Source organism: Orbicella franksi, chromosome 1 (assembly GCF_964199315.1).
Source record: "Orbicella franksi chromosome 1, jaOrbFran1.1, whole genome shotgun sequence".
Classification (NCBI taxonomy): domain Eukaryota; kingdom Metazoa; phylum Cnidaria; class Anthozoa; order Scleractinia; family Merulinidae; genus Orbicella; species Orbicella franksi.
The window spans coordinates 8,838,900-8,861,092 of NC_138145.1; the positions used below are offsets into that span (position 1 = coordinate 8,838,900).

Sequence of the window (22,193 nt, forward strand, 5' to 3'; positions counted from 1 at the left end):
TTTTTAATGTGAAGCGCCTTGGATAATAGGCCAATTTCGGTATATTAAAGTTCTAACTTGGCTCAGACCAGCAAATGATCCCCAAACTTGTACCGCAAATGATCCCGGGACCGGAACTGATTCCACCGCAAAAAGTTAGGAATGGCGTGGACTCCATGAAGAGTCTATGGATGGATACATATTTTCTTAATTATCCTAGGTGAAGAAAAGACGAGCACCTCAGGCATAAAAGCAGCAATAACAAACGTTTAACATACTTTATTATATCTCTCAGTTAGTACGCGAGCTGTGATTGGTCAATTTAGCGGGCCGTAATCTACTGTACAGCCTGCTAAAATTTAAAGCAATTTAGTTGGGAAAATGTTTCGTGATTTATCGCCAAGAGTTCTTAATTTTTTTGGCAAATAAAAGTTTAAAACTTTCTTTTACCTCTGGAATTGTGCATTAAAACCTACTAATGACTTAAAGAGCCACTAAACAACAATTTCAATTGCTCGTTTTGTTTTCGACTTGCGTCAGAAATTTGAAGCCGTTCCGCGTGAATGGAAATCGTACCCGAACTCGTCAGACACAGTAGAGATATAATAAATATCTTACTAACCTCGTTCTCTCGGTCCGCACTGTAAGTAACGGATCCTCGTTTTTTCCCTTCGATTCATGACCTGCGCGCTTCACGCTTGGGCCATAAATCGATAGGGAAAAAACTCGGTCCGTAACTTACAGTATAGTCTCCTCCGCAGCCTTTTTTTGGGATGTCACGCAACGCTCCCCCCAAAGAAACCTTGAACTCGGTTAGTAAGAAGTATGCGCAAAATACTAAATTGACATGTGTCGACTGCATAAATTTTTCGTTTAGGAAACGCGTAGCCTGATTCTCAGACGTCCGAGGTCGTCAGCGGCCACTTCGCTTCCCCTCTCGAAGTGGCCGAGAACGACCTCGGACGTCTGAGAATCAGGCTGGGAAACACACTGCTAGTTACCGTAATAAAAAGTAATCAATCCACTTGTGAATTCTCAGTGAAAGCCTGGTGAACCGGGCAGCGAAATTACAAAAAAGGAGTCTCAGGAAGGGTCGAAGAAAGGAGTGAAATTCGCTATCACGCCAACAATGGGCGAGTTCACAACTATCCAGCTTCGCTTTGTGACAAACCCATTTAAGATCTTTCATGACTTTTCAAGGCATCCTTCAAATTTCTATTTACCTCTAGCATCTTTGATTGGTAATAACAAAGTGAAAAAGGATGGTGGTACTTTTAAAACAATCGACGTTTTACGTTTTTAGGAAGTTATTAACGTTAAAATTTGTTTGCCTGATCAGTTGACTCATTCGCTACTGACCTTTGAACACTAGTCTAAACACGTGGCAAATAAACTATTTTGGGGAAAAAACCTTTGACGTACTTTAATTGTCAGTGATCCAACCGTGATGTCTGGCCACGAACCACACCTGCATGTGACAACAGTGTGATACAATGCCCGAAGCGGATTTCGCAGAAACTATCTTTCGCTACTGACCTTTGAGTATTAGCCTACAGACATGTCATTAAGCTATTTTGGGGAAAAGCCTTTGACGTTCTTTTTCTTTCAGTGATCCAACCGTGATATCTGGCCACGAACCACGCGTGCACGTGATAATAGTGTGATACAATGCCCGAAGCAATTTTCGCGGAAGTTTGAATCATTCGCTACTGACCTTTGAGTACTAGCCTAGACACATGTAATTAAACTATTTTGGGGAAAAAGCCTTTGACGTTCTTTTTCTTTCAGTTATCCAACCGTGATATCTGGCCACGAACCACGCGTGCATAAAGTAAAGTAAAGCAAAGTAAAGTAAAGTAAAGTAAAGTAAAGTAAAGTAAAGCAAAGCAAAGCAAAGCAAAGTAAAGTAAAGTAAAGTAAAGTAAAGTAAAGTAAAGTAAAGTAAAGTAAAGTAAAGTAAAGTAAAGTAAAGTAACGTAACGTAACGTAACGTAACGTAAAGTAAAGTAAAGTAAAATCCTTTATTTAAGACACGATCATATGCTTGAGGGGTCGTGTATCTAATTAATTATCTAATTATCTAATTACCCTCTGATAAAATGAATGAAATATAAGAAATTAACTTACTTTACTTATCTGTAACTTTTTAGGAGTTCTTAGCTCGTAAACAAACATATTGAATTGCGTCGAGCATTCTAAATGTATCACACTATTATCACATGTATGGCGTATGGCCAGATATCACGGCCAGATATTACGGCCTCAAATCATGTGATAATAGCGTGATACAATGCCCGAAGCAATTTTCGCGGAAGTTTGAATCATTCGCTACTGACCTTTGAGTACTAACCTAGACACATTTAATTAAGCTATTTTGGGGAAAAAGTCTTAAATGTTCTTTTTCTGCCAATCAACAGACAACAACAATATCTTTATTTGGCCCGCGGATAGCAAATGCTAATCCAGACGGGCCATTAAAATCGCTTATGCATATGACCAGATTAATTAAATAACAATAATAACAATTAATCAAGGATTAAAGATATAATTAATATTATTATCGTTTGTGTATATTAAGACTACTGAAATAAAATCAGGGGAGAATAATGAGAGACTACATTGATTTCAATTAGCTAAAAGATTTCAGTTTATGAATAATCTCGTGTATCTGAAGAAAGGCATTTTTTTCTCCAGCTTACTTAGTAATTCATTTTTAATTTTTGCTTTGAAAGACTCTTTAGCTCTCTTAGATTACGTGGTAATCTCATTCCATAGTCTGGCACCGATTCTTGAGAACGCAATTTTTTGTAATTCAAGATTTGAGGCCGTGATATCTGGCCACACGCCATACATGTCATAATAGTGTGATACATTTAGAATGCTCGACGCAATTCAATATGTTTGTTTACGAGTTAAAAGAACGCCTAAAAAATAACAGATAAACGTCTACAATCCAAATATCTTGCCATAACGTGTTTGCATGCAGAACAGTGCAAGGCGAGACTAGGACGGACACAAGATGATGTGTTGCTTGGTGCGGCTGCTCTTTTTTATCCTGCTTTTTATGCGTGTGGATTCAAATCAAGAAAAACAGGTAAAGTAAATGTTAATCGATATATTTTTTAGCTTTTCTGGCAGTGGCACACCTCAAACTGCAGGCTCACTAATCTTATTTCCTGCCGCTCAGCCCCGTTAAGTCGTGCCAACTTGTATTCAGATAACGTCAGTTTGTCCGGCCGTGTTTTTGTCCTACATGTAGGTTAACCATGAAGGAGCTGTATACATCCTCATGGGAAGTGCACCAGAGGCCATTTGATATATTAACTATACCCCTAATTCTGTAAGCATTCTCTCCGAGGCGGCTGAGTTCAAATTAACTGAAAAAATATTTGCGCAGAATTGTAGGAGTTCTGATCATACTTAACTATGTTCTGATGCACCAAATAGAAAGGAATTTACTGGGTCAATCTTTGTTTGATGTGCTAAATTGTCGTGTCTCCCTTTTCTTCTCTCTGTGTAACTCTAGTTACATGAAATGAGCTGATTTACTTTGTAAGATATCTTTATTTATTTGAAGCTAATACCGCTCACATTCCACGCTGCATTAGTTGTGTTTGTCGACCTTTACCACCAGAAGATTAGGTGTGGTAGTTTGATGAAAGGTTTCTGGCTACGCAATTTAGGAGTCTCATAGTGGGCATCAAGCCTCGCGTTTGAGATTCTCGCTCATGACCAGATAACCAAACACTCGCCAATTCTCACCCATTTCTTTGAAAATGAAATCACTTTTTTATAGCAAGAATAGAAGTTGTCATGTTTCAGGTAATCATAATAACGTTTCATTAAGTGTCGTAGCTTCCTATCTTAGGCCTCCAGTCCCTACCAGCAGCAGTCGCGTGGTTGCCATGGAAGAGATGGACGTGACGGTAAGACACTCAGTCATGAACATGCATACAACTACAAGATGGCAAAAGGTCCATTAGTACGGACATATGCTAAAATATTTTGACACTTAAATAATGTTATCATCTTACTCTTATTTGTAGGAAGAGATGGCTTGAGTGGAAGGGATGGAGTTAAGGTTAGTAATAGAAAGAATATCCGTTATAAAATAAACTTCCAGTAAGAAAGTCTCGAAACCAAGTCACGTGCACTTAAAGAAGGCGAGCGCATATCCAGATGTGACTTACCCCACCCCTACTTATACTTCTCCCCTTCCCGGTTACCGTAAGTTTTCTTCCTTCACATTCGGCTCGGGCTGATTTATTTATCAGCACGTGCTTTGCATTCTTGCAGGGTGACAAGGGAAATCAAGGAAGAGATGGTATGAAAGGCGAACCAGGAACATGCGATACAAAGGTCTGTAAGCGAGTCTATAACATCTCATATCACAGCTAGCTGACATTGTGTTTGTCTCTCTTCGGTTCAGTAAATTTTCTTTTACAGTTTTTTTTTTTTTTTTTCATGTCTGCCGGTTTGATGGATATTGCTCGGCTCAATATGAAAAACGCCCTAATAAAGAAATAACTTCTTCAAAACAGCATAAAAAGGACAAAATAGAGTTGAACCAAGCACTTAATTTTTTAGGGAGAGGTAAACATTACGAGGATAGATCAAGAGGAAACATAATGTGTATTTCAGTCAGGTTCAAAAACTTAAACATTTGATTTTACCTTGTAGGAACTAACGGCAATCAAGTCAAAGCTTAAAGACCTCACTAGAGAAGTGGAACGACTTAGAAATGTAAGACATGCAACTCTTAAGACTAAAGTAACATAATCTGTATAGCTAGAGTGTCTTAAGTAACTATGAGATGAAAAAGAATGGGCGAAAGATTGGTAGATGGTTCCGGGAGAAATCTGTGAAGCCATGTTCACTAGGAGCACAAAGTATACGCGTAAACACTCAGTGACAGATAATCTAATCGGCACGTGTTGCGGGTCGCGGGTAAATTGTCACGGGTCCAGAAAATTGTCGCGGGTCCAGAAAATTGTCGCGAGTCCGAAATAACAGTAACGATAACAATAGCTATAGAAACATTTTAAAATATATATATATTTCGTATTTTCAATAACTTGAAAATGAGCGGATAATAAATTTTAAAATTTTAGTTTATGTGCGCCCTTTTCGGCGCAGTGGGCTTTTGAGTGGGGCGCTTAAATGCGAAAATTGATTTGAAGTTCTCTGAAATGGCTGGAAATTAATCTAAAATTAACAAACGTAATAATAATTTTAATTGCTCCTTGTTTTTGATACTATGTATTCGTCATATGATGAAAAAGAAACCACCACGAATATCTGGGACTAAATCGCAAATGACATAATTTGAATCTCGTGAAAAGTGGGGGTATACGTAAAAGCCCTCCCAGCCCCTCCCCTGCGCGGTGCCTGCCTTGTACATTGTACTGGACGTACGTCAGTCTGTCACTCTGCGACAGATGCCATTGATACATTTCAGTGCCGAAGGGTTCAATTTTTAGAACTCTATTCCCTCGTCTTTTTAAACTGTCTACAGTTGTCTATATTTCGTGGTGTCACTCAGTCTTTTTTTGCGTGGATCACCTGAGTCAAGAATCTCTGCTTTAGTGAAAGAAAGAGCAAGACCGGAGACAATTTCCACAACCACGTGGAGTTGGTACCGTCTGGAAATATATATTTTTTCAGAATCTTTATGCATACTACGCCAGTCTCACGCTACTGGTGTAGCAGCTTTGTAAGATAATGGTTTGCCTTTTAACACTGTAAACTGATTACAAATTTTAGGGATCGATGCGTTTGAACTTCGTGGATTCGTTGTTTGTCTAGCTGAAGGGACGTGTTTGAATTTTGAGAGTTTGTTGTCTGTTTTGCTCACTACTTCTTGCAAATAATGGTTAACCATAGTTAGTAGAGGAGACTCCTCTACTAACTATGGGTTAACTAAAATTTGAAAATTTATTTTCCGCTAATTTTAAAGCTATTGTTGTTATTGTTTTTGGAAAACTAGGAAACAATAAAAGTTCAATTTTTCGGACTCGCGATAATTTTCTGGACCCGCGACAATTTACCCGCGACCCGCGACACGCGCCGATTAGATTATCTCCTGCTGAAAGCAGTTCAGTGACTGAGAAACAACTACGCGCACAGGCTTCAAAATGTTTTAGTCTTTATGTGTTTACGTCAGTTGTCGCGTTTCAATGTACTTTTGAACTTTTTATGATCTGTAGCTAGATTCATTTGACTTGCTTTTCTTTCTTTCGTTTTTTGTTGTTTTTGTGAGTATTTCTGTATTGCAACGGCGCATGCGAGGCATCTTTTAAATTATCTCACGTCCTGAGTATCTGTTGTTGTTTGACATTGCCTTCTTATGTAAGGTTAATTTTATGTTTGATAAGCTCAGTTTAAAAAGTTAAAAAGTGCAAAGCTTTCTAAGTAAAAAGCGCGAGCATGAACTGTAGCGATATGGGCTTGTCAGCAACTTAAATAAGTTTTCAATGCACAACCTTTGTATTTTAATCTAATCACAACCTTTGTTGTAATTAGATTAAAACAATAGCAGCGTGACAGAAGTGGAAAAAGTCTGTAAAACAATAACTGATTATACTATTAAACATTTTCATTTCAGCAACCTAAAACGACCTCTTGTGATCAAGGTAAGATGCAGAGCTGGATTTTGTAATGGTGGCAAGCTAACTTGTCTGCAATTTCGTTTTAAACTTGCAGTTGGCAATTACTGCGACTACTGGAAGGAGCGGTGGGCTGATTACTAGTGCGCTTGATTCCGGATCGAGTGGTCCAGGTTCGAGCCCTGGCGGGGGACTTTGTGTTGCGTTCTTGGGCAAGACACTTCACTCTATCCGTGCTACAGAAACCTGAGATAAGTGTAAGCCACTTAGCTCGTCTAAAAGGATAATTGTACAGACTAGTTTTCACTAGCGCATAAGCACAAGCATTAGCCATTCAGGCAGGGCGGAAAAAGGTTGGGCGGTGAAACGGGCAGTCCGCTCTTGGTCCAATGTGTGATGCGGAGAAGAACTGGCACGAGCGCTCCTTCTGCGCTTCCGGTGAGATTAATGGCTGCCAAAAATTTCCTCTCAACAAACCGGAAATCAAGTTTTCTTTCTTTATTTTTGAGCCACCAGTGGCATATTTTTTAAGGCTTTTTGTGCTTTTGGCCCAAAGCTCAATACTATTTTGTCTGTTGGAATACCATTGAAGTATTTTCGTCGTAAGCTGCTCAAATTTGAGTGTAATAAGACAGTGTCGAATGCAGGCATGTCCCGCTTATCATGAACAAGTTGGGTTCCGCTTCTTCTTTTACGAGAACTCCACATTACTCCACTCTAAATTTTACATGTGTTGAAGATCAACAGTTTTTCCATGACATAACAAAAAATTAGCGGGGTATATTTGGGTATAGCAGCGTTTAAGAACTTCAAAGTTTAACTCCTCTTGCCACACGCTTGCAAGGATTTCGCCATAGAGTCTATCGCGACCGAACAGTAATAACTGTCTGTAAATACTGCTCAGGTTCGTTTGTGTAAAAATCCAATTAATCGCTGGTTGTCGATGAAAAAGATCACCCGCCGATCCGTGTTTTGCAGCTAACTGGCATGACAAATTGAACTTCAATTACGCTCTTTCTTGTAAAAACCAAAAACGTCATCGAACTAAAACAATATCTCTAGCTTTAAATATGTTTAAGACTGATTTGATCAATATTTGAGAACATATTAGAAGTTTAGCTGGAAATATGGGAAGACAGCAGAGATATTAAATCAGCAAAACTACGGTAGCGCTTTCTTTAATCAACCCGAATAACAATTTCATTTTTTTTTTGAGCTCTCAAAACTCCTTCTCTACTTTATTTTCGCAGTATAAAATTTCACTATGTCGAAGAAACACACATGATCTTAGTAGCCTTTTAGCGTTGGCAAAAATTGTCGCATCATCTCAGTACAAAAGATAGCGAAACAAATACTTTGCGGCGTCGACAAAACCTGGATCGGATCGGATCGGATCACGGACCGGATCACGGACCGGATCACGGATCGGATCAAGGATCGGATCAAGGAAAAAAAATTCAAAATTCAAAATTCAAGATTCAAAATTCAAAATTTTGTTGAGCAAATTACACTAGATTGACTACTGTGAGCAGAACGTTTTATTTAATTCAGGTGTGATATTCCTTTATTCTTTTATAATATCAAGCCAACTGGGAGCTGGTCACAGATGAATTTTTTTCAGGCTGTTGGGTTTTGATTGCGATGATCAATCATGTCTTCATATCTTTTCCCGCAGTTCAGATAAATGATATTTCGTATATTCGTTTGGATCAAAGGTAAACTGTCATAAATCGCGTCAGCATGGTAATATTAGGACGAACGTATGAATCGAAACACAAAAACTAAAAACACTAATAATATTAAACACCTGGTGATTTCAAACAATTTCCGTTTCTGAGACAAGTCTATACTTTTACAAGATGTGAGTTTGGAATACCATATTTCGTACTGGAATAAAACGAAACAGACCATTTGTATTTCAAGGAAATATGGCTGTTTTACAAAAAAATATAGGAATAACATCGATAGTGTGAACGATAACGCAACCCGAGAATAGACAACATTTTAGGAGTTACGTCACGATTTTTAAAGTCATTTTTAGGGTCGTAAAGAGTTGCCTTTATATGGAATAAAACCTTAAAATGATCGTGTTCTAGGATAGAAAGCACTTAAGAGGCAAGAACAAATCAAAACGGAATGAGGATCGTTAACGATGGCAAAGATTAACGAGGACTGCAAATGACGAACTTGAAAAACTAGGCTAGTTTTTTCAAGATGCGCAAATCGTGACGTAGCTCCTTTAAAGCAAGTCATGTCCTTAAGCTTTCGTACGTAAGCTTTCTCATTAACTGTAACGCTAACTGTAACGCTCACATCTGACACGAAAAAGTAGCCGAGAATTAGCTACTGATACTAACAACAATTTCCAAAACGAGAATGGAAGGTTCACGCAAGCTTCAAGCCAACTAACGTTCTAATATAACTACATCTGCCTGTTCATTACAATTTAAATTCGTCGTAAATCAGGCGCTTATGTGGCTTTTTAAATGACCTCTTGTCATTCTCTGTAATTAACATGTCATTGCGTCAAATTCGGGATTCTTATTTTTATTTAACATATTTTAGTTTTCCACTTTTATTTTTTATTTATTATCTTATAAACGATTTGATTTTTTTCCTTAAAACGTTTTTTTTTTCTCTGATCCGATCCGTGATCCAATCCGTGATCCGATCCGCGATCCGATCCGTGATCCGATCCGTGATCCGGTCCGGTCCGGTCCGATCCAGGTTTTGTCGACGCCGAATACTTTGTCAAGATTTTATATTGACAAATTAAAAACACCGACTCAGACTTGCAACTGCACGCAAATAAGCTACTTGTGCCCGTCAGACTTTCCTGCTCGCCTGCTCGCCAAACAAACAGAAACAATAACAAACTGATAGAAAACTGATTTTGGTTATGATTAAGCGTTGTTTTGAGAAACGCACAAATTAACCGGCGATAACAGGTTACGGTAGAGACTTGCATAACCTTTATTCGTACGTCAGCAGAAATGCAAAAGATTACGCGTACAACTAGCGCGAGCAAATCTTACAGTTCGAAATATGAAGTTCTGTTTTCAACCTGAAAAACTCACCTTTTCCCATTGCCTCAGAAAAAAAAAAATGCACCAAAAACCTTCCTTCTTCATATGGAAGGGAGTTTCGTGGAATTTCTCTAGAAATCTAAGTTCCACTGTAAGTAAGCGGAATCTGTTCGTTTTAGTAGACCCCAGTCTACTGCAGCACACCTTTTTGCTCGGACTCGCTCGTTTCACCGCCCTACATAGAAGCGCCCTGATTCAGGACACCAGAACATAAGCATAAAAACAAGTGGAGCAAACATGTTTCGTTCTTCTGTAGTTTATCTGACATCAAGAACGGAATTAATTATTTCGAAAACTCGAGCATAGAGTCACTGTAGGTTTACATATTGACAGTTGTGTTAAAGGGGTATTCGGCACTTTAAAAACAAAACAAAAAAAAATTAGGACAAGTATGATCTCGCAGTGGTTTGTGGGATCGTCAGTGGGGACATAATAGCCTCTCGTCTTTTGTTTTGTCTCAAGTAACAGCCACACAAGCCACTTCAAGATGAGACCTGTCCCAGGTTTCTCCTTGGTTTTAAAGTGGCGAATCGAAATAGCCCTTTTCACAGTTAACTTTTCTCATTTACGTTACAATGTAATCCAACGTGGATGCGAAGCAATTTCGGGCAGAAACTACAAAATTGCCCGAAATTAACTCATACTGGATTATATTGTAACGTACAAATAACTGTGAAAAGGGACATTCAACTGTGGGTCTTTGTTATTTACTACAGACTATAAGCAAGGCCTTCACTTCTTTGAAAAGTTTCAAGAAATTCCAACCAAAGGTGCAACAGCTGTCAAATTCTTTTCAATTGGTGATGATCTGTTTTTGGTGTTTGCCAACTACAATGGTGACAAATTAGGAAAGAAAGCTAAGTCTGTTGTTTACAAGATGGAGAACGAGCGTTTTATTCTAAACCAAACTCTGTCCACCAATGGCCCGTACGGTGTTGAACACTTCAAAATAGGTGGAGTGCACTACATGGCTATTGCAAACCATTACGTTGGCGGTTATAAACAGAACTCTGTCATTTACAAATGGAGCAAAGGCAAGTTTGAAGAGTTCCAGGTTATTTCAACCAATGGTGCTTCTGGCTTCAAGTTTTTTACCATTGATGGAGAACACTACTTAGCTGTTTCAGAATACAATGATGATAGTACCAACTCAATCGACTCGTTTGTTTACAAGTGGAAACAAGGAAGGTTCGTAAAGTACCAGAATATTCCTACTGATGGTGCCAGGGCTTGCGATTCAACTGTGATCGCTAACGAGACTTTTCTTGTCTATGCGAACCATTACCACTCTCAGAAGAAATACAACACTAAGTCAAACGTGTACAAATGGTCTGGAGGTCACTTCTTAAAGTTCCAATCGATGCAAACGCAAGGGGCATATAGCGCAAAATTCTTTCGTGTTAATGGTCATGTCTTTCTAGCTTTTGCCAACTATCATACAGGAAGCAAGTTTAACACTAACTCGCCCATCTACAAATGGGATGGCGAAAAGTTTACTCTATTTCAAGAGATTCCCACCCAAGGTGCTACGGAAATGCAATCTTTTGAGGTGAATGATGATATTTTCTTCGCTGTTGCAAATCATCATGGAGACAGTGGTGGATACTCAGTTCGTTCAGTTGTGTACAAGGCTTCTGGAGCACAGTTTACTCTTTATCAAGATTTGCAAACCTTCGGAGCTCGAGGAGTACACGCTATTGTCCACAAAGGCCGAAAATACCTTGTGTTTGCTAACTATTACAACAGCAAATACAACGTCGATAGCTTTGTTTACAAGTTTATCTAGAGTGTACATGTTCATGCAGTCAGTGCTGATGGTTAATGAGGGAGGTAAATAGGGGGATGTAAATCCGCCGATCCGTGCCTTTTCACCAAATCCGTCTATCTGCCAATATTTTTGTTCAAATCCGAAACCACAACCACATCCGGAAACCGAAGTGTAAAAGTTCAAATGTAAACTGGTAAATGTGAAAGCCATTGTTAATTTCGCAAGAAGAGTAAGCAAGGCAACATGCTTGATGACTATAACACAGTACAATTCCAATAACAGTCTCACACCTGAGTTTAAATAATAATAGTGATAATAATAATAATAATACTTTATTTATATAGCGCTATTTCTATTACTATTCAATAGCACTTTACAATGAGTTTAAAAATATCTCACCAATATATAAAAATTAATTAAAAAAACGTAGAAATATATAAAAAAATGAGCAGAATACACTAACTAATAAAATAACTAAGCTGTAAAAATCAGAATAAAACCTAAGAAACTAAATGAGCTTCGTTTGAAAAAAGAAATAATTTGGATGAACTCATTAACATACCGACCAAGGGTGAAGAAAGATCTATGATCGAAATTTCTTTTAGGACCCAAGATCCGAACATCAAGACAGGCACAATCCGAAATCCGCGACAAAATGCACAGCTGATCCACGATCCAATGTGTTTTCAAAATCCGCGAATCCGCTCGATTTGCCTCAAAAATCCACAATCCGTGCGCTTTTTAAGATCAAATCAGTCGATCCGAAAACCTATTCACCCCCCTCGTTAATACAGTCTTATAACCGCTAAGCTGTCACAATATGTATGTTGAAGATGATTTGAGACGTCAGTCCACTGTCGATTACTGTATTATGACAAAGAAAACTTTGTGTTAGTTATACAAATGCAATTTGCTGTTTGAATCTTAGCCTGAAGATTGACTGTGTTAGAACATGAAACATTGTTTAGTATGAATGAATGAGTGAATGATTCATTGAATGATTCATTGATTGATAAAATAAAGGCATTATTCGCAAGCGCGTAGATCGATTCCACGGGTTTATTTCAAACATAGAAAACTGAGTCAGTAAAACTTAGATTATCTAAACAGTTCTAACAACGCGAGGTGTAGTTGGCTCACATCGATCTAAAGCTAAAATACGATTAATTTCCTTTAGCACTGACTTCTCCACATTCCATCGGGCTAGTCTGTTCTTGCTCTAATATAAAATTTCCCCTCTAACTCTAGTTGTTCTCCTAAGTATACAGAACTACAAGAAGGTTGTCTCATTTCAACCAACATGCAGCACATAGCTGTTTAACAACTTGAACTTGATAAAGCTGGGTCGTAGTGAGTTTGTGAAGCAGATGCTTCCAGTGTCAGACTTTCGTCAAAGTTCGTTACTTTGCTCGAACGCTGGAAAGGTCAGCTTTCTCTGGAATTCTTGAACTGGAAGCAAGCCCAGTAGAAGGTCAACAACTGCAGCAAAAAGATGAGAACAGGAAAAAAGTAAATGCTAAAGAAAATGAATTAAAAAACCCGAAAAACCTTAGGATGTAACTCACTTTCTCGGCCAAAATTTGGATTTGTGCGCATGGCCGAGCAAAAGTGTCATGTTGGAAATGGTTTTTTGAGTAGCTCATAGCCAAGCTGAAAATCTAAAAAACGTGTAACGCCAAAAAGCTGCGGATTTCAATGGGTTGAATTAAATCAGGACGGGACGAAAGTTCGAATCAGCTCAAAACAGCACGCTAGGCTTTTTTCAGGCGTCATCAGGTCAGCTTTTGATCGGTGTTAACGATAATCTCGTGGTACACATCAACCTGCAAGTTGCCACATAAGGAATTATCACATGAGAAATATTGCTAAAATTGAAGTACATCATCGACGAGAGTGCAAAAATTATCATTCGGGCCTCTCTGACTTCGAAAATCTCTCCTCTATGGCCTTAAACTGAGGGTTTATTTTTAAAATACAGCAGCTTGAATTGTGTCGCGCGTTAGGGAATTTAATCACATTACACCCCTCCTAAAGAGGTAATTAGGCCTTCCCACAAACACCGGGTTATTTGTTTGGGATATTTAGAAGTTTCTGAGAGGTTTAGATAATACAAAGATATTACAAAATTAAGAGCTATTTAGTAATAGATAGCTATTTTTGGTGGAGCCCTGCGTTTTCCTGTATTTTCCAATGTTCAGTCCTATTACCCCAAAAGAAATCAATTGAGCCAAAAAGTGCTTAGCGCATTTCCGCCCCTCTCGCGCAACTTAAAACCCGTGGGCAAAGATTTCCCTTTAGATGTGTAAGTTCTGATCGTGAGCCCCCTTGTGAAGAACTGTCAGAAAGCAAACATTTTTCTGTGCACTTTTTTTACCGGCAGTTTTACACTTACGTTAAGATTTGTGGGCCAGATCAGTTGACTCAGTCGCTACTGATGGGCGGGTAGGAACCTAACTTTTGGCTGGGATTTTAAACTTTCTTTAGGGACGGACCATTGAAAAAGTGATGGGGAGGGGGGAGGGGGGACGTTTCAGCTTGCAGGAATTTTTTTTTACGTCCGCTGCCTATGCAGAAATTTTTTTTCGGAGTCAAGTCCCCTGCACGAACATTTTTTCGGGTCGCCGGGGGGTGGGAGGTGGGGGTGGGTATTCTACTGTCGCAATCTTAGTCATCACTAGCCTCAATGTAATTGCCTGGAACAGGCTTCAAACATATATATATATATATTATCTTTCACACAGTCGTTTTGCTTTTAATACTGACAAAATTATACTCAGGAGGAAACATAACCAAGTCTCAGACACATTTATAAGCGTCTAGGGAAATAACAATCTTATTTATTCCTTCCCCTTTTGAAAATCATTCTCGGCATGCAGTGAATCAAGGTTTTAGCTAGAATTCTGTGCGTGGCCGTCCAGTAACCATGATATGGGGCCAAAGGGCCTACTCTGCTAGGGGGATCTGATGGTATGCCCCCCCGCAGAAAATTTTGCAAAATTGAAGCGTTTTTGGTGCGTTTCCCACGATTTCCAGCCGATAAATTTAATGTATCGATTGGACGTGAATGATAATACGTCGTTTACTTTGTCAAAAATTGAAACTTGAGATTGAAACAGCCCATAATAAACGCATCAGTTGTGTTAACATCTCTATGATTGTCTTTTACGACGTTTGACCAACATTGATCTTAGCGGCCATCTTAGGGGGAAAGTGTTACGGTTCGCCATGGGTCTGCACATCTGTGTCCACAATCGTCATTTATACATGTCAGTTGTAAAATCACTCCTATGATATATGTCGAGGCTTTTAAACACCGTATGTGCTTCCTTAATTACAAACGAATGAAGCAGGATGGCTGTTTATAGCACATGTTTTTTTTTTTATCACTTTTAAGCCATGGTTATCCTTAAGGGTTTTTCTGCAAGGTTATTTGGCAAGCAGTGTCCATGATGAGGTTGCTGAGCACAAAATTTATCAGCCTTGAAAAGGAAAATGTCCTTTTTCCTAATTATAGAGTAAACCAGGTGAATGGGGAACCATCTTAAGTCTGTGCGTGTTCGGCATTCACTACAGTGCAAGACGAAACTGCGACAGACACGACATGATGTGTTGCTTGGTGCGTTTGTTATGTTTTATCCTACTTTGCATCCTTGTGGATTCAAATCAAGAAAAACAGGTAAACTAAGTAAACTATATTTCAAAATTTTTTGTCGCTAAAATATCATAAACTGCCGGTTGACTGGCCTTTCTTTCCTGCCGTTTAGCCCCGTTACGTTGTAACTTCTATTCATACACAAAGTTTTTCTCTGGCCGTGTTTTTGTTCTATACGTAGGCAAACCTGGAAACGGCACAGTCTTGATTTTAACTGAGATCGCCGTTTCATTTGATATATTCACTATACCTTTAACTCTGTAAGCATTCTCTCCGCGGCAACTGCGCAGATATTTTTTCAGATAATTTGAACCCAGGAGTTCTGATGCACCTAATAGCTGGGAATCATGACAGGGTCAGACACCAGTCTTCTGTCTGTCGAACTCTGAGTATTAGGGAGTAATGACAGCTTCTTCCTGAAATACTCTTGCTAAAGTTATTCAACTATCGATATAGAATTGGCCGCTCTCTCGAAAACGAAGTGATAGCATGGAACGTAACGAAACTACAGATTATGTGGCAAAGATAAGAAGCATCACTTTTCCTTCAATTGGAAAGTTAATTCATCTAAATTAAGTAATGATAATCTTGCCACCCCTTCAACGTTTAGCTGATTTACTTTGTAAGGTTTTCTTATCTATTTGCAACCGATACTACTCACATTTTTCGCCGCGTAAATTATGTCTCTCGACCTTTATTATTCGAAGACCAGGTGTGGTAGTGTGATAAAAGGTTTTCCGTTCTGGAAGGCAGGGATCTCAGGGGATCAAATCTCGCGTTTGAGATTCTGGCTCATGACCAGATAACTCTCTCCTCCGCAGAAGCTGGAAGGAGAGAATCCTCTGAATGATATGAGTGCAGGCGCAGGGTTATGTGAAGGGCGGCGGCTAAATCGATCCATTATACTCTGCGCCGGCTTTGCGCCTGCGCTCACCCCACACAGCGGATTTCCATAAGGAACGTTTCGAACCTCTGCGGAGAAGAGATTTCAGATAGCTAAACACTCGCCAATTCTCACGGATTTCTTTGACAATGAAATCAATCTTTTGTAGCAATACAAGTTGTCATGTTTAAGATAATGGCAATAACGCATCATTAAGTGTTTTAGCTTAACGTTGTACCCTAGGCCTCCACTCCCTGTCAGTTGCAGTCGTGTGGCTGCCATGGAAGAGATGGACGTGACGGTATGTTAATTTTCACTGTTTTACGTCAGTAGTGTAAACTTACTTTATATTAGATCGGTGAAATGGCAAATGGCCGACATAATGCGCTGATAAACAACATGCTTGAAAAAGTTAAGTTAAGGCATTTGTTTTAATCAATCCTTGCATCTTTAAATGACAAAGACGGATAGTAGACATTTTTGCGCACACAGATCTGACTGTTTTCTTCCTAGATCATTGAGAGAGTATTCTTACATTTCTGTTATTTACTCTTTTTATGTTGTGTCTCCAGTTAGCGCGTATGCTGATATTTTGACTCAATAAATAAAAATATTATTTTACTCTTATTTGTAGGAAGACATGGCTTGAGTGGAAGGGATGGAGTTAAAGTCAGTACTAGGAAGAATATGCGCTTAACGCACTATATACTAACGCCTGTTACTATTGTGACTATACCTACATTAAGGGTACCTCTGAGACCATCTCACGGATCCTACAGTCCTACAACATCCGTGTAGCCCACAAACCTACAACTACGTTACGACACTTTCTGACCAACGTGAAAGACAGGGACGAACATAACAACAGACAGGGAACAGTTTATAAGATCAAATGCTCCGACTGCCAGGCTTCCCACATTGGTGAGACTGGCAGAAACCTTAACACGAGACTGACTGAACACAAACGAGCCACGAGAAATGGTGATGCCAACAATCACATTGCTGTACATCATCAACTGACAAACCACAACATTGACTGGGACTCTGCCCAGTGCTTAACCTACAGTACAAACTATTTTCAACGACTGACTCTGGAAAGCTGGTACACTAACCTAGAACAAACGCCACTTAACAGATGTCAACAACTACCGGCGCCTTACAAACGACTTATCCGTGACGGAAACGAAACCGACAAACGGACTTCCAACAGACCGACTTAATTTGACTAACAATAGACGGATCGAAACCCACCAATGACTGATGACAAACGTTACACGAGTCTTTCAGCCAATACCATCATGGCTAAACTGACCAATCATGTTCAACGGACCAGACTTAACACCATCGACTGAAAAAACTATTCACTTGACTCTGAAGATGAATTCCGCTCAGGTTGTCGAAACGTCAGTCACCAACAACAGTTCATTTCAGAAGTATCCTCATCCGGACGATCACACTATACGAGCATTATATACTGACAGCCAGAAACTATAGAGACCAGGCCTCGTGCACGTTCACTTGGAGAAAAGGAAAGCTTACCCAAATGTGCCCTACCCCACCCCTACTTATCCTTCTCCCTGCCTCTTCTGCAATTAGTTCTTCTTCACATTTCGGCTTGTGGCTGAATTATTAAACAGTGCGTGCGTTGTTTTCTTGCAGGGTGAAGAGGGAAATCAAGGAAGAGATGACAAGAAAGGCGAACCAGGAACATGCGATATAAAGGTCTGTAAGCAAGTCTACAATTCTCATATCATAGCTAGCTGATCACTAGCAAATATGAAAAGTATAATTATAATTAACACGACGAGAACAAAACTAATGGTAGATGGAATTTAAAATGACATTATTTCGAGACTGAAATTTACCTAAAAAGGAAAATATACTGCAGTGACTTGTGGAACCTTCCTTTATGTCCTGCAAAGACTTTGAATATGTTTCATTGTCTATTAGGGGCGAGTTGCTTATATAGGCAGGCAGGGAAATACCAGACAAGGGAGGGAAATATTTGGTTCGCTAGTGACACCAACTCTATACATACGAATACTCATTAAAAGATGGATCAGATGAGAGGGCAACCCTCCCTCTGGGGACAACTTTTCTCCATTTAGACAACCTCAAAAACAGAGGCAAAGATGCAAATGTTCATGTTCAAAAACTTAAAAATGTGATTTTCCCATGTAGGAACTAACCTCAATCAAGTCAAAGCTTAAAGACCTCACTAGAGATGTAGAACGACTTAGAAATGTAAGACATGCAACTCGTAAGTCTAAAGTAACATAATATAGATAGCTGGGGTATCTTAGGTGACTATGAGATAAAAAAAAATGAGCGAAAGATTAAAAGATTGTTCCTGTAGAAATCTGTATAGCCAAATTTTCACTAGGAGCATAAGTGTATGGATGAAGAATCCAGTGGCGGATCTAGGGGAGGGGCCCGGCGGGACCGCCCCACCCTTATTTTGGGTAAAAAATGAAAAATATAAGAAAGGAAGAAAAGCCGGCAGGGCAAGTAAAACAAAACCGGCCCCCCCCTCCCCCCCCCCCGCCCTAAGCTTAAGGTCTGGATCCGCCACCGAACACTCAGGGAAAGCAATTGAGTTACTACATGAGAAACAAATCGTAGGTACACAGGCTTCAAAATGTTGTAGTCTTTATGTATTATGTATTTACGTCAGTTGTGTTTGTTGTGATCTGTATATTCATTCCACGTGTTTTTCTTTCTCTTCTGTGTGTATTTCTGTATTGAAACGGCTTACCTGTATGTAAGGCATCTCACGTCTTGAGTATCTGTTGCTGTTTGCTACTGCAGTAAGTATTTTATTTGAGGTTAATTTCCTGTTTTATAAGGTCATTTAAAAACTTAAAAGTGTAAATCTTTGTAACTATAATGAAAAAGCGTCAGTATGAACTGTGGTGATGTGGTCTTGTGTGCAACTTCACTAAGGTTTCAATGTACAAACTCTGTTGCGATTAGATTATAACAAAGACAACAACATTGTGCAGCAACAGCAAAAGAAGTGGAAAAGGTCTGAAAAACGATCACTGATTATGCTATTATAAATACTTTCATTTCAGCAACCTAAAGCGACCCCTTTTGATCGAGGTAAGATGCATAGCTTAAATTTCTAATAAATTCACGGTTAACTTTTCCCAGTTGCATCATCATCATCATCATTTATCTACGAAGTTAATGATAACAAAAGATATTGACAATACTCAAAAAACGGGGAGGAGAGAAACCACCAGGCTTATAACGGAGGGCACCTCAGAAGTTAACATATTGATAATTTTAAGTTCTGCGGGCGCGGCACGACCAATTCACTATTTTGTGAACGAGATTGTGATCAACTTTTCTTAAAGTTGGAAAAGTTTGTTAAACTAGTTATAGATACTAGTAGTTCCAAATTTTAGGGCCGTGGTAGAGTATGGTAAGTTGGCTAAGGCTTATGCCACAATGGTGTGATCGATAACTACTGGCTGTTCTCGTGCCATAACTGTGTACTTAACTGTTTGTTACAAACACATACTGGATTATATCGTAACGTAAATAACAGTTAAAAGGGTTATTCACCAGTGAGTCTTTGGTTATTTACTGCAGGCTGTAAGCAAGGCCTTCACTTCTTTCAAAAGTTCCAAGAAATTGCCACAAAATGTGCAGCGGATGTCAAATTCTTTTCAATTGGTGATGATCTGTTTCTGGTGTTTGCCAATCACCATGGTGACAAATCAAGATATAAAGCTAAGTCTGTTGTTTACAAGATGGAGAACCATCGTTTTGTTCTAAACCAAACTCTCTCCACCATTGGCGCGTACGGCATTGAACACTTCACAGTAGATGGAGTGCACTACATGGCTATTGCGAACCACTACGATGATGGTGGCTATAAAGGCAACTCTGTCATTTACAAATGGAGCAAAGGCAAGTTTGAAGAGTTGCAGGTTATTTCAACCAATGGTGCTTCTGACCTCAAGTTTTTTACAATTGAGGGAGAACATTACTTAACCGTTGCCGAATATTCTGATGATAGTACCTTCTCAATCGACTCTTTTGTTTTTAAGTGGAGGCAAGGAACGTTCGTGAAGTACCAGAATATTCCTCCTGACTGTGCCAGGGCTTGCGATTCAACTGTGATCGCTAACGAGACTTTTCTTGTCTATGCCAACTATTACCACTCTCAGAAGAAATACAACACTGAGTCAAACGTGTAAAAATGGTCAGGAGGTCACTTCTTAAAGTTCCAATCGGTGCAAACGCAAGGAGCATATAGCGCAAAATTCTTTCGTGTTAATGGCCATGTCTTTCTCGCTTTTGTTAACCATTATACTGGAAGCAAGTACAACATGAACTCACCTATCTACAAATGGGATGGCGTAAAGTTTACTCTGTTTCAAGAGATTCCTACTCAAGGTGCCATGGAGATGCAACCCTTTGAAATGAATGGTGAAATGTTCCTCGCTATTGCAAATTATCACGGAGACAGTGCCGGATACTCAGTTCGTTAAGTTGTGTACAAGGCTTCTGGAGCACAGTTTACTCTTTATCAAGATTTACAAACCTTCGGAGCTCATGGAGTACACGCCATTGTCCACAAAGGCCAAAGATACCTTGCGTTTGCTGATGTCAAAAGCAATCACAACATCGATAGCTTTGTTTACAGGTTTACCTAGAGTGTCCAGTGCAAATGGTTAATTCAGTCTTATAACCGTTAAGCTGTCTCAGTATATTCGTTGAGAATGTTTAAGACGTCAGTCTGATGTCGATTACTGTATTTTGACAAAGAAAACTTTGCGTTAGTTATACAAAAGTATAATTTACACTCTGTATCTTAGCCTGGATATTGACTGTGTAAGAACATCAAACATTGTTATAAATGACTGAATGATTGACTGAAAGATTTATTGATTGAAAACATTTATGTATCATTTGGAAGCGCGTACAATCCAAGGGTGACATCAGCTATTCAAAACGGAGTCAGGGAAACTTAGATTACATTATAATATAGATAGGAACCCTGCACGCTCTCTGATTGGTCAAAAACCCATGTTTTATTACAGTATAAAACATAGAAAAAGCGTGTTTTATTGTTTTTTGCCACATTATCTCTATATCATAAAGCAAATGAAGAAGCCTAAGCCGTGTATTACACTGTAATAAAACACTCCGAACATTTTAGAACACTCGAGAAATGTAGAAAACATTCGACTGCGGCTCGTGTTTTGTACATGTCCCTCGTGTTCTCAAATGCCCGTCGTGTTTTATCACAGTACAATACATGGCTTAGGCTTCTTTATTTGTTAGTAAGCAGTTCTAAGAAGATGAGGTGCAGTTTGCTTACATCGATCTAAAAGTAAAATACGATTAATTACCTTTAGCACCCCTCCACATTCCATCTGACTGGTCTGTTCTTGCTCTAATAAATGTCTCCTCTAACTCTAGTTGTTCTCCTAAGTACAAACAACCAGCACATAGCTGTTTAACAACTTGAACTTGATAAAGCTGGGTTAAAGGGTCGTAATAAGTTTTCGAAGCAGACGCTTCAATGCTCGTCACTTTGAAAAGATGAAGGGATGACGCTCGAAACGTCCGCTTCACATATTTGCAACGGGGATAAATTTACCTTTATCAACTTCAAGTTAATAAATAGCTAAGTGTTTCACTTGTCCTCCGGCGCAGCTCAACAGTTTCTTTAGGAACTAATACCTTGTAGACTATGTTATTTTTGCCAATATGCCCCAGCTGTACTTACATTCACATAAAGTAGAATAACGAAGAGGATATTACACGACGGCGAGAAGATGTGAATATTTTGTTCCAGTGGTAAAAACAACATTTTTTACCGTGAGAACAAACAAATTCATATCTTTGAGCTAACGTGTAATGTTCTTTTTATATGGCTACAGAAGCGAATCGAGAGCACAAACAGTATGTGAACTACAGCTCGGCGGCCGGAATACATCTTGAATATTTTTCCTTTGGTTTACTTTGAAGAAACTCCTTGAGCAGTTTTAAGCCGCAGGAAGTTTCTTTCTTAATTTTGACATTTTTGACATTTTTTTTGCTCCTAAATAAACGATTTTATGTCGGCATCAGTGAATTTAACTTCCCTATTGCTCGCCATCTTTCAACTGGCGTTTGGCAAAGTTTGACAGCCGTGCAATGCAGTGGCCCGAAATGACGTCATCAATATCCTCACTAGTGAGGATAGGGAAAATACTCCACT

General features: G+C 39.1%; 3 protein-coding genes across 4 annotated transcripts; all 3 read left to right on the top strand.

Moving 5' to 3' along the window:
• The first annotated feature begins 2,606 nt into the window (after positions 1 to 2,606).
• Positions 2,607 to 20,901, top strand: LOC145488148 (uncharacterized). 2 transcript variants are annotated; one of them, XM_081466955.1, is made up of 8 exons: positions 2,607 to 3,073; positions 3,848 to 3,905; positions 4,026 to 4,060; positions 4,276 to 4,338; positions 4,660 to 4,722; positions 6,584 to 6,611; positions 10,387 to 11,446; positions 20,631 to 20,901. In XM_081466955.1, the coding sequence occupies exons 1-8, from the start codon at positions 2,999 to 3,001 to the stop codon at positions 20,638 to 20,640; spliced, it is 1,392 nt and encodes a 463-aa protein (XP_081323081.1). In that variant the 5' UTR covers positions 2,607 to 2,998; the 3' UTR covers positions 20,641 to 20,901. The 2 variants fall into 2 exon arrangements, with proteins under 2 accessions (XP_081323081.1, XP_081323072.1); XM_081466946.1 differs by lacking the exon at positions 20,631 to 20,901 and having other exon boundaries at positions 10,387 to 11,734.
• LOC145486525 (uncharacterized) lies at positions 15,040 to 19,108 on the top strand. Its single transcript, XM_081465211.1, has 6 exons — positions 15,040 to 15,114; positions 16,217 to 16,274; positions 16,608 to 16,642; positions 17,633 to 17,695; positions 18,155 to 18,217; positions 19,048 to 19,108. The coding sequence occupies exons 1-6, from the start codon at positions 15,040 to 15,042 to the stop codon at positions 19,099 to 19,101; spliced, it is 348 nt and encodes a 115-aa protein (XP_081321337.1). The 3' UTR covers positions 19,102 to 19,108.
• Positions 19,183 to 20,638, top strand: LOC145488161 (thrombospondin-type laminin G domain and EAR repeat-containing protein-like). The gene is made up of 2 exons (XM_081466967.1): positions 19,183 to 19,895; positions 20,304 to 20,638. The coding sequence occupies exons 1-2, from the start codon at positions 19,732 to 19,734 to the stop codon at positions 20,473 to 20,475; spliced, it is 336 nt and encodes a 111-aa protein (XP_081323093.1). The 5' UTR covers positions 19,183 to 19,731; the 3' UTR covers positions 20,476 to 20,638.
• Positions 20,902 to 22,193: the final 1,292 nt, after the last annotated feature.

Bases quoted from the DNA above. Each gene is read 5' to 3' on its own strand.
- LOC145488148 (XM_081466955.1), top strand. From the start codon at position 2,999: ATGATGTGTTGCTTGGTGCGGCTGCTCTTTTTTATCCTGCTTTTTATG. The intron at 3,906-4,025 runs GTAAGACACTCA...TCTTATTTGTAG, and splicing joins TGGAAGAGATGGACGTGACG to GAAGAGATGGCTTGAGTGGA. The intron at 4,339-4,659 runs GTCTGTAAGCGA...TTTACCTTGTAG, and splicing joins CAGGAACATGCGATACAAAG to GAACTAACGGCAATCAAGTC.
- LOC145486525 (XM_081465211.1), top strand. From the start codon at position 15,040: ATGATGTGTTGCTTGGTGCGTTTGTTATGTTTTATCCTACTTTGCATC. The intron at 16,275-16,607 runs GTATGTTAATTT...TCTTATTTGTAG, and splicing joins TGGAAGAGATGGACGTGACG to GAAGACATGGCTTGAGTGGA. The intron at 18,218-19,047 runs GTAAGACATGCA...CTTTCATTTCAG, and splicing joins ATGTAGAACGACTTAGAAAT to CAACCTAAAGCGACCCCTTT.
- LOC145488161 (XM_081466967.1), top strand. From the start codon at position 19,732: ATGGAGAACCATCGTTTTGTTCTAAACCAAACTCTCTCCACCATTGGC. The intron at 19,896-20,303 runs GTTTGAAGAGTT...TTATACTGGAAG, and splicing joins TACAAATGGAGCAAAGGCAA to CAAGTACAACATGAACTCAC.